Below are 12,039 nucleotides of genomic sequence, written 5' to 3'. Positions count from 1 at the left end.
ATTCTCAGTCTGAGGAGAATCAGGGTATACCGCTAGCTTCTCCCCAAGCGTCACAACCTTTAACGCCCACCCAAGCGATGCCTGGTTCTTCAACCGCGTCTAATTCGTTTACTCTGCAGGATATGGCTGCAGTTATGTCAATTACCCTTACAGAGGTATTATCTAAGTTGCCAGTGTTACATGGCAAACGCAGTAGGACAGAGGTCAATGTGAATGCTGAGTCCTCCGATGCTTTGTTGGCTATTTCCGATGTACCCTCACAGGGATCTGAATGTCTGAGGGGGAACTTTCTGATTCGGGAAGTGCGTTACCTCAGACGGACTCGCACGTCATGTCCTTTAAATTTAAGCTTGAACACCGCCGCCTGTTACTTAGGGAGGTTTTAGCGACTCTGAATGACTGTGACCCTATTGTGGTACCACCAGAGAAATTGTGTAAGATGGACAAATACTTAGAGGTACCTGCTTACACTGACGTTTTTCCGGTTCCTAAGAGAATCTCGGAAATTATTAAGAGGGAATGGGACAGACCGGGTATCCCATTCTCACCCTCTCCTAATTTCAAGAAGATGTATCCCATATCTGACACTGTTCGGGACTCTTGGCAAACAGTCCCTAAGGTGGAAGGAGCTATATCTACCCTGGCTAAGCGTACAACTATTCCTATTGAGGACAGCTGTGTTTTTAAAGACCCTATGGATAAGAAATTGGAGGGTCTTCTAAAGAAATTGTTTATTCATCGGGGTTCCTCTTACAACCAACGGCCTGCATAGTACCAGTTACCACTGCGGCGGACTTCTGGTTTGATGCCTTAGAAGAGTCTCTTAAGACTGAGACTCCCTTAGAGGATATTTTAGATAGAATTAAGGCTCTTAAGCTGGCTAATTCTTTTATTACAGATGCCGCCTTTCAAATTGCCAAGTTGGCAGCTAAGAATGCCGGATTTGCTATTTTAGTTCGTAGAGCGTTATGGTTAAAATCTTGGTCTGCTGATGTGTCATCTAAATCAAAGCTTTTGGCTATTCCTTTCAAGGGGAAAACCCTATTCGGGCCTGACTTGAAAGAGATCATTCCGTTTGCTCGTTTTCATCTCAGACCACTACAGCTGAGCATGCTCAGACAGTGGAATGGAGATTATGCAAATTTGTCTCCTCAGATAAATCTGGATCAGGAGACAAGAGACTCTTCTTTGGTGGTTGTCTCAGGATCATCTGTCCCAAGGGACGTGCTTCCGCAGACCCTCATGGGTGATCGTGACGACGGACGCCAGCCTTCTAGGTTGGGGTGCGGTCTGGTATTCCCTGAAGGCTCAGGGTGTGTGGACTCAGTCGGAGTCACTTCTTCCAATCAATATTCTGGAATTGAGAGCAATATTCAATGCGCTTCTGGCGTGGCCTCAGTTGGCTTCGGCCAAATTAATTTGCTTTCAGTCGGACAACATCACGATTGTGGCCTACATCAATCATCAGGGAGGAACAAGGAGTTCCTTAGCGATGACAGAAGTATCCAAGATAATTCGGTGGGCGGAGGCCAACTCTTGTTATCTGTCAGCAATCTACATCCCAGGAGTGGACAACTGGGAAGCAGACTTTTTAAGCAGACAGACGTTTCATCCGGGGGAGTAGGAACTCCATCCGGAGGTCTTTGCCACTCTGATCCTCAGATGGGGCAGACCGGAGTTGGATCTGATGGCATCTTGTCAGAATGCCAAGCTTCCAAGATACGGATCCAGGTCAAGGGATCCTCAGGCCAAACTAATAGATGCCTTGGCAGTGCCTTGGTCGTTCAACCTAGCTTATGTGTTTCCACCGTTTGCTCTCCTACCCGGGTGATTGCTTGGATCAAACAGGAGAGGGCTTCAGTAATTCTAATCTCGCCTGCGTGGCCTCGCAGGACTTGGTATGCCGAACTGGTGGACATGTCCTCTCTGCCGCCGTGGAAGCTTCCATTGAGGCAGGACCTTCTCATTCAGGGACCCTTCCAACACCCAAATCTAGTTTCTCTGCAACTGACTGCTTGGAGATTGAACGCTTGATTTTATCTAAGCGGGGGTTCTCTGATTCGGTCATTGATACTTTGATTCAGGCACGTAAGCCTGTCACTAGAAAGATCTATCATAAGATATGGCGTAAATATCTTTTTTGGTGTGAATCCAAAAGGCTACTCATGGAGTAGAGTTAGGATTCCAAGGATTCTGTCTTTTCTCCAAGAAGGATTGGAGAAAGGGTTATCAGCGAGCTCCTTAAAGGGACAAATCTCTGCTTTGTCAATTTTGCTACACAAACGTTTGGCAGATGTTCCAGACGTTCAGTCTTTTTGTCAGGCTCTAACCAGAATTAAGCCTGTGTTTAGACCAATTGCTCCACACTGGAGTTTGAATTTAGTTCTTAATGTTCTTCAAGGGGTTCCGTTTGAACCCATGCATTCCATAGATATTAAGTTGTTATCTTGGAAAGTTTTGTTTTTGGTTGCTATTTCTTCTGCTCGTAGAGTTTCGGAGCTTTCAGCGTTACAATGTGATTCGCCTTATCTTATCTTACATTCTGATAAGGTGGTTTTACGTACCAAACCTGGTTTCCTTCCTAAGGTTGTTTCTAATAAGAATATTAATCAGGAAATTGTTGTTCCTTCATTATGTCCTAACCCTTCTTCCAAGACGTGGTCCGTGCCCTGAAGTTTTACTTGCAGGCGACTAAGGATTTCCGTCAATCATCTTCATTATTCATTGTTTTTTCTGGAAAGCTTAGAGGTCAGAAAGCTACGGCTACCTCTCTTTCTTTTTGGCTGAAGAGTATCATCCGTCTGGCGTATGAGACTGCTGGACAGCAGCCTCCTGAAAGAATTACGGCTCATTCTACTAGGGCTGTCGATTCCTCATGGGCATTTAAAAACGATGCTTCTGTTGAACAGATTTGCAAGGCTGCAACTTGGTCGTCTCTTCACACTTTTTAAAATTTTTACAAATTTGATACTTTTGCTTCTTCTGAGGCTGGTTTTGGGAGAAAGGTTCTTCAAGCAGTGGTGCCTTCTGTTTAGGTCCCTGTCTTGTCCCTCCCTTTCATCCGTGTCCTGTAGCTTTGGTATTGTATCCCACAAGTAAGGATGAAATCCGTGGACTTGTCATATCTTGTAGAAGAAAGGAAATTTATGCTTACCTGATAAATGTATTTCTTCTAAGATATGACGAGTCCACGGCCCACCCTGTCATTTTTAAGACAGGTATATATTATATTTTTGTTAAATTTCAGTCACCTCTGCACCTTTGGCTTTTCCTTTCTCTTCCTAACTTCGGTCGAATGACTGGAGGTGGAGGGAAGGGAGGAGCTATATATACAGCTCTGCTGTGGTGCTCTTTGCCACTTCCTGTTATCAGGAGGTTAATATCCCACAAGTAAGGATGAAATCCGTGGACTCGTCATATCGTAGAATAAATAAATTTATCAGGTTAGCATAAATTTCCTTTTTGTGACATCTGATACAAAATTAGTCATGAGTACTGTTTGCAGCTTACACTACAGTAAGTCCATTTGACTAGTTTTACAAATGTCATATTTGGTTGTAAACAGGAAGCCAAATATCTTATACTGTAAATGCTACAGTTACTCACATATATATTTAGTTAAAATGCTTTTAAAAGGAAACATATATAGGACACTGACCTATTGAGACTAAAAGGACACAATATAAACTTGACACTTCATAAATAATAAATGTTAGTTGTGCAACCAGGACATGTAAAAAAGGGTCCAAAGAGCCAGATTCTGCCTTAAGTCAGCCACCTGTCAAGAGTAGTTATTGCCAACCCCAATATTTGCTGTAGATTAATAGGCATAGATTTCAGGTTATCCCTATCTAAACACAGGTGTCTTTATCAATATGACTGTTCCTCTGATTAAAGGGATATGAAATTTAAAAAAAATGTCCAATTTGCTTCTATTATCAAATTTGCTTTTTTACCATGATATTCTGTGTTGAAGAGATAACTAGATAGGTCTCTGTACATACAATACATGGCAGGTATAGTGCTTCCAGCTAGTGCTGTTGCAAAACTGCTGCCATATAGTGCTCCAGAAATGGGCTGGCTCGTATGCATATGTCCCTGCTTTTCAACAAAAGATACCAAGAAAACGAAGAGAAATTGATAAAAGAAGTGAATTAGAAACGTTTTTTAAAATTACATGCTCTATATGAATCACAAAAGGAAAATTTGGGGTTTTAAATATAAATTGTGTGGATTACTCTCTGAAATCTGACTTACAATATTTTTAAAATGTAAGCAGAAAAAAAGAAAAAGATAGAGCCTGCAGTTTTTAAGAGACTTAGAGGCCGATTTATGAAGGGTCTTGCAGACCTTGTCCGACATTGCTGAATGCATAGAGCAATACGCTCTCTGTATTCAGCATTGCACCAGCAGTTCACAAGAGCTGCTGGTGCAACGCCGCCCCCGGCTGACTCACGGCAAATCGGCTGCCAGCAGGGAGATGTCAATCAACCCGATCGTATTCGATCGGGTTGAATTGTGGCGATTCCTGTCCGCCTCATCAGAGCAGGCGGACAGGGTTATGGAGCAATGGTCTTTAGACCGCTGCTTTATAATTACTGTTTCTGGCGAGTCTGAAGACTCGGCAGAAAAACGGCCCTTCAAGCTCCATACGGAGCTTGATAAATGGGCCTCTATGTAATTTTCTTCCATTATAAACTTGTACAACTTGTTTTTCTCTCTGCACAAATTCGGAGGCCCCATCTAATAGTGAGCATGTACAGGAGTTCACTGTGGGTGTGCATATTTCTGCGGTTGGCTAATGGCTATCACATGATAAAGGGGCTGGGAAATTGAAGAAAAGATTTTGTCAGAAAAAATATATTACTCATTTAAAAGTCAGTGTAGGTGTTTTCTTTTTATTATGCACTTGTTGGTTATGCAATTCTACTGTATTTTATGGTTTCTTTATGTAGCCAAGGGGTTAACCTTAACTATAATCAAAACCTAATGGGTGATATTTGTAACAATTCCATTTTCAGGATGATTTCCTGATGTAATATTTCCATCTTAATGGGTGGAGAGTCCACATGTAGTCCCCCAAGGCCCTACTGATCCTCCCTCGGGAGGGGACTCGTGGCCGCAAGATTCTGCTGCCCAGTTGTAAGAAGCGGTTTTTGCCCTACCACACCCTGCAAAGCACAAGCAAAGGGAAAGACATAGTTTTCCGTCCCAGGGGTCATCTACTCCGTTGGACGTCTCTGAGAGATTATCCGATGATGACGCCTCCGACTTGTCGGAGGGCGCTCTCTCTGGGACAGAATCGGCGTCTTCTAAACCTCCGGCTACGGAGGAGCCTAAATTTAACTTTAACATGGAGCATTTGCGCTTTTTACTGAAAGAAGTGCTTGCTAAGTTGGAGGTCCCGGAACCGAAACTTCCGGAAGAACCTTTGATCCCTAAACTAGATAGGGTTTACGAGGACAGGGAGGTGCTTCAGACCTTCCCAGTTCCCGTGAAGATGGCTACTATTATTAAGAATGATTGTGAGAAACCTGGTTCATCCTTTTCTCCCTCTACCTCTTTTAAAAAAGCTGTTCCCCATTCCAGACTCTCAGTTTGAGCTATGGGCGGCCATTCCTAAGGGGGATGGAGCTATATCCACGCTCGCTAAGCAGACGACTATTCCCCTTGAGGATAGTTCGTCGTTGAAAGAGCCCATGGACAAAAAATTAGAGTGCATGTTGAGAAAGATGTTCGTCACAGGGTTTGTTTTCCAACCTGTAGCGGCGATCGCTGCGTTGGCTGGAGCAGCTACCTACTGGTGTGACGCACTGTCAGCTATGGTTGAGGTGGAGACTCCCCTCGAGGAGATACAGGAAAAGATTAAGGCCTTAAGGGTCGCAAATTCTTTTATCTGTGATGCTAATATGCAGGTTATTCGCCCGAATGCTAAGACATCAGGTTTCTCCGTTCTAGCCTGTAGGGCTCTATGGTTAGATTCGTGGTCTGCTGACATGACTTCCAAGTCTAGATTACTATTCCTTCTGTTTCAGGGGAAAGTTCTTTTTGCTCCAGTACTGGACTCTATAATATCCACGGTAACGGGAGGCTAGGGTGCTTTCCTTCCACAGGATAAGAAGAATAAGCCTAAGGGCTCTACTTTTCATTCGGACAAGTCTCAACATCAGCAGCCTGCTGTAAGACCGAGCAGTCCAAGGGATTTTGGAAGCCAGCTCAATCTTGGAACAAGTCCAAGCAGAGCAAGAAGCCCGCTGAAACAAAGGCGGCATGGAGGGGTGGCCCCCGATCCGTCTCTGGATCGCGTAGGGGGCAGACTTTTCTGTTTGCAGAGGCTTGGATGGGAGACATACAGGATCCTTGGAGTCTGGATGTTATCACCCAGGGTTACAGGATAGGGTTCAAGTCTGATCCGCCCAGGGGCAGATTCCTCCTGTCAAACCTATCCTCAAGACCAGAGAAGAGAGACGCCTTTCTAGAGTGCGTGAAGGATCTCTTCTCTCTGAGTAATCGTTCCAGTACCTCTAGCAGAAAGGGGTCTAGGGCACTATTCAAACCTTTTCATGGTCCCAAAGAAGGAGGGCATGTTCTGCCCAATTCTGGACCTAAAGTGCCTAAACAAGTTTCTGTCAGTTCTATCGTTCAAAATGGAGACGATCAGATCGATACTGCCACCAGTTAAAGAGGGCCATTTTATGACGACAATAGACTTGAAGGATGCTTACCTTCACGTGCCAATCCATAGGGCCCACTTTAGATTCCTAAGATTCGCTTTTCTGGACCAACACTTCCAGTTTGTAGCCCAACCTTTCGGTCTGGCGACTGCCCCAAGGTTCTTGGAGCATTGCTAGTGGTAGCGAGAGCCAGAGGTATTGCGGGGGCCCCTTATCTGGACGATATTCTGGTCCAGGCTCCGTCCTGCAGTTTCGCGGAGGACCACTTGAGGACTCTTCTTCACCTTCGATCCCACCGTTGGAAGATAAATGAGGGAAAGAGTTCTCTGGTCCCCAGCAACAGGGTGGAGTTTCTAGGCACAATAAGATTCCATATCCATGAAGATATTCTTGACAGATCAGATACGTTCCAAGATTGCGTCCAGGGATATTGTGACCACGGATGCAAGTATATCAGAATGGGAAGCTTTTTGGGGTGCCAGAAGGGCACAGGGCAGGTGGACTTGAGGAGTCGAACCTACCGATAAATATCCTGGAACTACGAGCAATATTCAATGCTCTGAGGGCTTGGCACCTCTTGGGGTCGTCCCATTTCATCCGATTCCAGTCGGACAACATTACCTCGATGGCGTACATAAACCATCAGGGGGAACGAGAAGCTCCCTAGCCATTAGCAAGGTGTGACAGCTGTAGCGGTTGTATTTTGACTTCTCTGCCTCTTCCACTTCTCTGTCCTTTTGGTTGAGGAGCATGATCCGTTTGGCCTATGAGACAGCGGGACATAAGCCTCCTCAGAGGATTACGGCTCAGTCAACTAGGGCTGTTTTTGGGAGAGAGGTTCTGCAGGCTGTGGTGCCCTCAGTATAGGGTCTGCCTCCTTTTAACCCTCCCGTTGGTTTCATTCAGTGTCCTCTAGAGCTTGGGTATTTGTTCCCACAAGTAATGAATGAAGCAGTGGACTCTCCTCCCACTGATGGAAATTAATGTATCAGGTAAGCATAATTGATGTTTTTTAATTAAAACATTATGAATTTTGTTTAATATTTTGTTTGGATAGATTTTTCTTTCTTACTGCAGCCTTTTCCCCACATTGAGACCTCTATGTAACACGCAAAACATTTTGAAAGCTACTGTATAATACAGATTATTTGCTTACATAAGTTATGGCAGCAAGTTCTTGGCGAATCTTGCTGAGTTGTACATTTGACGTATTTAAAGGATTAATCCCATTATCATAGGCTGTAAAGCTTGTGCCGGTAAAATTAGATCTGCAAGAAAGAATAAAAACAGGTGTGTTTTGTCTGGTGACTTTACAAACATATAATGTAACACATTAGGTTTACAATAAGAAAAAATCATTAAGTCTAATATGTCAAAACATAAAGATCACCAAAGGAAATTTTTTTTTTCTCTATAATTTATGTGTTTTTAGGACTAAACTCCTTTTTTTTTTTTTTTTTTTTTAAAGCAATCTACACATTAGTAATCATAAATATGGTTAAATTACACCTCCATGGGTAAAAAATATTGATTTCAAACATTAAAAGGACTTATTTAATAAGTGGAAAAAAATACTGGAAAGTTAGAGCACAAACCCCAAAAACACAGAATACAATTTAATTATGTAAAAGAACCTTAAGATTTTCAAAAGTTGATCTTGGGTTAGGGAATATAATACTACTGTATTTGGAGAGAAGCTTTATGTCCTAGTGCACCCAAAGATGGTCAAATAGTAAGGTCTACATATTCTACTTTTGTTTAATTATGTAATTCTGTAATAAAGATTTCCTTTACCGAAGTTTGCCAACATAACCTTCTCCTCCCCTTGACAAGTCAGTTGGGTCCATAGAAATTAAATAATTTGAGGTCTTGCATTTTCTTCTTTTTCTTGCTGCTAAAAGAAATATCTGAAAGTATAAACAAATTAGAATTAATTAGTCAAGGTTGTTAGAAGCAAAAAGGTGAGGCATTGCAAAGCTTATTAGCATAGGTTTACCCAGAATTCTTCTATGGAAACACTGCTAGTTAAGGTTTGCTGTACAAAGATTTGTATATGTGTTATACAGTGATCTGTAAATTATTCTATTACTGTATATTATATATTTTCTGTTTTAGGTAAATGACATCTGGGCTTAAAAGGTCACTTAAGAATCACCTGCTGTAGTGCTTGAAATTTCCAGTGGTCCCGGACGACTTAGACATTTTTACTTTTTCCTATCTTTTACTTTTAGTTGACAACTAGCTTTTTCCCTCTGACCCTAGTAGCTTTTAACCCTTGACTAGTAAACCATATTGATAATTTTCCACCCCTGTGTGTGTGTGTATATGTATGTGTGTAAATAATCAACGATATTGGGAAGCGCCACAGATAAAACACAAATGTGTAAGTACATAAAATGACAGCATATATGACAGTGAATTAGTGTTTCACTCAAAGTCCATCCATAATGGACCAGCAGAATAAATTCAGTCCTTTAATAAAAGGAAAAAATACTTAGTCTCTTCTGTGACTTAATGATTCCTGTGTATCTAATATGCAGCTCCTTTCTAGCTCACTTGTGTGATTTCCATGGCAAAAAAACAATTTCCAAAAGCAATCTGTAAAAACAGAACAAATAGAGCGCAACAAAGTTCACAGGTGATCTAAGTGCAGATAAAACAAGTAATAATTTATTGTTAAAAAGATAAAAAAAATGTACATTCACAAGTATACCCTCAAACATATGAGGTATGTAACAGCGTTGGTTAAAAGATGTCTACAAACGACGATCCACATAGAGCCATATATCCCTCGTTCCCCTTTATACCGTGATATGTCCACTCAGGTGTGCTTAGGGTATCGACAGCGTACCGTCTCTTTAAGTATGCCCCAATACTAATGGCACCTCGGGCTCAGGGTAATGGACTCCACAAAAATATCGTATGATGAAGCAGGGAGGAGCCCTGCAAAAAGTGTTAGGCCACGCCCATTATACGTCACGGAGTACGTGAGTGAGCTGTGTGTAGCGGCAGATCTGAAGCTGGCTTTTTACAGAGGGACCGCTACCTAAGATACACCACCTCTGTCTTTTAGACCATATTTGTGGAATCTATTACTCTGAGCCCGAGGTGCCATTAGTGTTGGGGGATACTTAAAAAGACGGTACGCTGTCAATATCCTGAGCGCACCTGAGTGGACATATCGCGGTATTAAAGGGAACAAGGGATATGTGACTCTGTGGATCGTTGTTTGTAGACATCTTTTAACCAACATTGTTACATACCTCATATTTTTGATGGTATACTTGTGAGTGTACATTTTTTGTCATTTTAACAATAAATTGTTACTTTAATCTGCACTTAGATTGCCTGTGCACTTTGTTGCGCTCTATTTGTTCTGTGTTTACAGATCGCTTTTGGAAATGTGTGTGTGTGTATATATGTGTATGTATGTGTGTGTGTGTGTGTGTGTATATATATATATATATATATATATATATATATTTCTTTCATGTAATTAACAAGAGTCCATGAGCTAGTGACGTATGGGATATACATTCCTACCAGGAGGGGCAAAGTTTCCCAAACCTTAAAATGCCTATAAATACACCCCTCACCACACCCACAAATCAGTTTTACAAACTTTGCCTCCAAGGGAGGTGGTGAAGTAAGTTTGTGCTAGATTCTACGTTGATATGCGCTCCGCAGCAAGTTGGAGCCCGGTTTTCCTCTCAGCGTGCAGTGAATGTCAGAGGGATGTGAAGAGAGTATTGCCTATTGAATGCAGTGATCTCCTTCTACGGGGTCTATTTCATAAGGTTCTCTGTTATCGGTCGTAGAGATTCATCTCTTACCTCCCTTTTCAGATCGACGATATACTCTTATATTTACCATTTCCTCTACTGATTCTCGTTTCAGTACTGGTTTGGCTTTCTACAAATATGTAGATGAGTGTCCTGGGGTAAGTAAGTCTTATTTTCTGTGACACTCTAAGCTATGGTTGGGCACTTTATTTATAAAGTTCTAAATATATGTATTCAAACATTTATTTGCCTTGACTCAGAATGTTCAACTTTCCTTATTTCCAGACAGTCAGTTTCATATTTGGGATTATGCATTGAATTATCATATTTTTCTTACCTCAAAAATTTGACTTTTTTCCCTGTGGGCTGTTAGGCTCGCGGGGGCTGAAAATGCTTCATTTTATTGCGTCATTCTTGGCGCTGACTTTTTTGGCGCAAAAATTCTTTTCCGTTTCCGGCGTCATACGTGTCGCCGGAAGTTGCGTCATTTTTTGACGTTATTTTGCGCCAAAAATGTCGGCGTTCCGGATGTGGCGTCATTTTTTGGCGCCAAAAGCATTTAGGCGCCAAATAATGTGGGCGTCTTATTTGGCGCTAAAAAATATGGGCGTCGCTTTTGTCTCCACATTATTTCAGTCTTATTTTTCATTTGCTTCTGGTTGCTAGAAGCTTGATGTTTGGCATTTTTTCCCATTCCTGAAACTGTCTTATAAGGAATTTGATCTATTTTGCTTTATATGTTGTTTTTTCTCTTACATATTGCAAGATGTCTCACGTTGCATCTGAGCCAGAAGATACTACAGGAAAACCACTGCCTGCTGGATCTACCAAAGCTAAGTGTATCTGCTGTAAACTTTTGGTAGCTATTCCTCCAGCTGTTGTTTGTAATAATTGTCATGACAAACTTGTTAAAGCAGATAATATTTCCTTTAGTGATGTACCATTGCCTGTTGCAGTTCCCTCAACATCTAAGGTGCAGAATGTTCCTGATAACATAAGAGATTTTGTTTCTGAATCCATAAAGAAGGCTTTGTCTGTTATTTCTCCTTCTAGTAAACGTAAAAAGTCTTTTAAATCTTCTCTCTCTACAGATGAATTTTTAAATGAACACCATCATTCTGATTCTTTGGACTCTTCTGGTTCAGAGGATTCTATCTCAGAGATTGATGCTGATAAATCTTCATATTTATTTAAGATGGAATTTATTCGCTCTTTACTTAAAGAAGTACTAATTGCTTTAGAAATAGAGGATTCTAGTCCTCTTGATACTAATTCTATACGTTTGGATAAGGTTTTTAAAGCTCCTGCGGTTATTCCAGAAGTCTTTCCTGTTCCTAATGCTATTTCTGCAGTAATTTCCAAGGAATGGGATAAATTGGGTAATTCATTTACTCCTTCTAAACGTTTTAAGCAATTATATCCTGTTCCGCCTGACAGGTTAGAATTTTGGGACAAAATCCCTAAAGTTGATGGGGCTATTTCTACCCTTGCTAAACGTACTACCATTCCTACGTCAGATGGTACCTCGTTTAAGGATCCTTTAGATAGAAAAATTGAATCTTTTCTAAGAAAAGCTTATCTAT

At 41.6% G+C, this 12,039-nt stretch overlaps 2 protein-coding genes across 2 annotated transcripts in view; one reads left to right on the top strand and one right to left on the bottom strand.

Annotated features, from left to right (window-relative positions):
* The window catches only part of ELP2 (elongator acetyltransferase complex subunit 2), a gene marked incomplete in the record, with an annotated part of 749,242 nt that overhangs the window by 158,189 nt on the left and 579,014 nt on the right, over positions 1 to 12,039 (top strand).
* Positions 1 to 12,039, bottom strand: part of LOC128659656 (tubby protein homolog) — a 146,365-nt gene that overhangs the window by 7,848 nt on the left and 126,478 nt on the right. Inside the window, exons 8-9 of the mRNA XM_053713228.1 lie at positions 8,469 to 8,581; positions 7,831 to 7,942 (exon numbers count right to left, since the gene is read on the bottom strand). Of these exons, the coding sequence (XP_053569203.1) occupies positions 7,831 to 7,942; positions 8,469 to 8,581 (225 nt within the window). The remainder of the gene's footprint in view (positions 1 to 7,830; positions 7,943 to 8,468; positions 8,582 to 12,039) is intronic.

This window comes from Bombina bombina, chromosome 5, assembly GCF_027579735.1.
Source record: "Bombina bombina isolate aBomBom1 chromosome 5, aBomBom1.pri, whole genome shotgun sequence".
In the NCBI taxonomy this organism is placed as follows: domain Eukaryota; kingdom Metazoa; phylum Chordata; class Amphibia; order Anura; family Bombinatoridae; genus Bombina; species Bombina bombina.
This window is presented reverse-complemented; position numbering and strand designations above follow the sequence as displayed.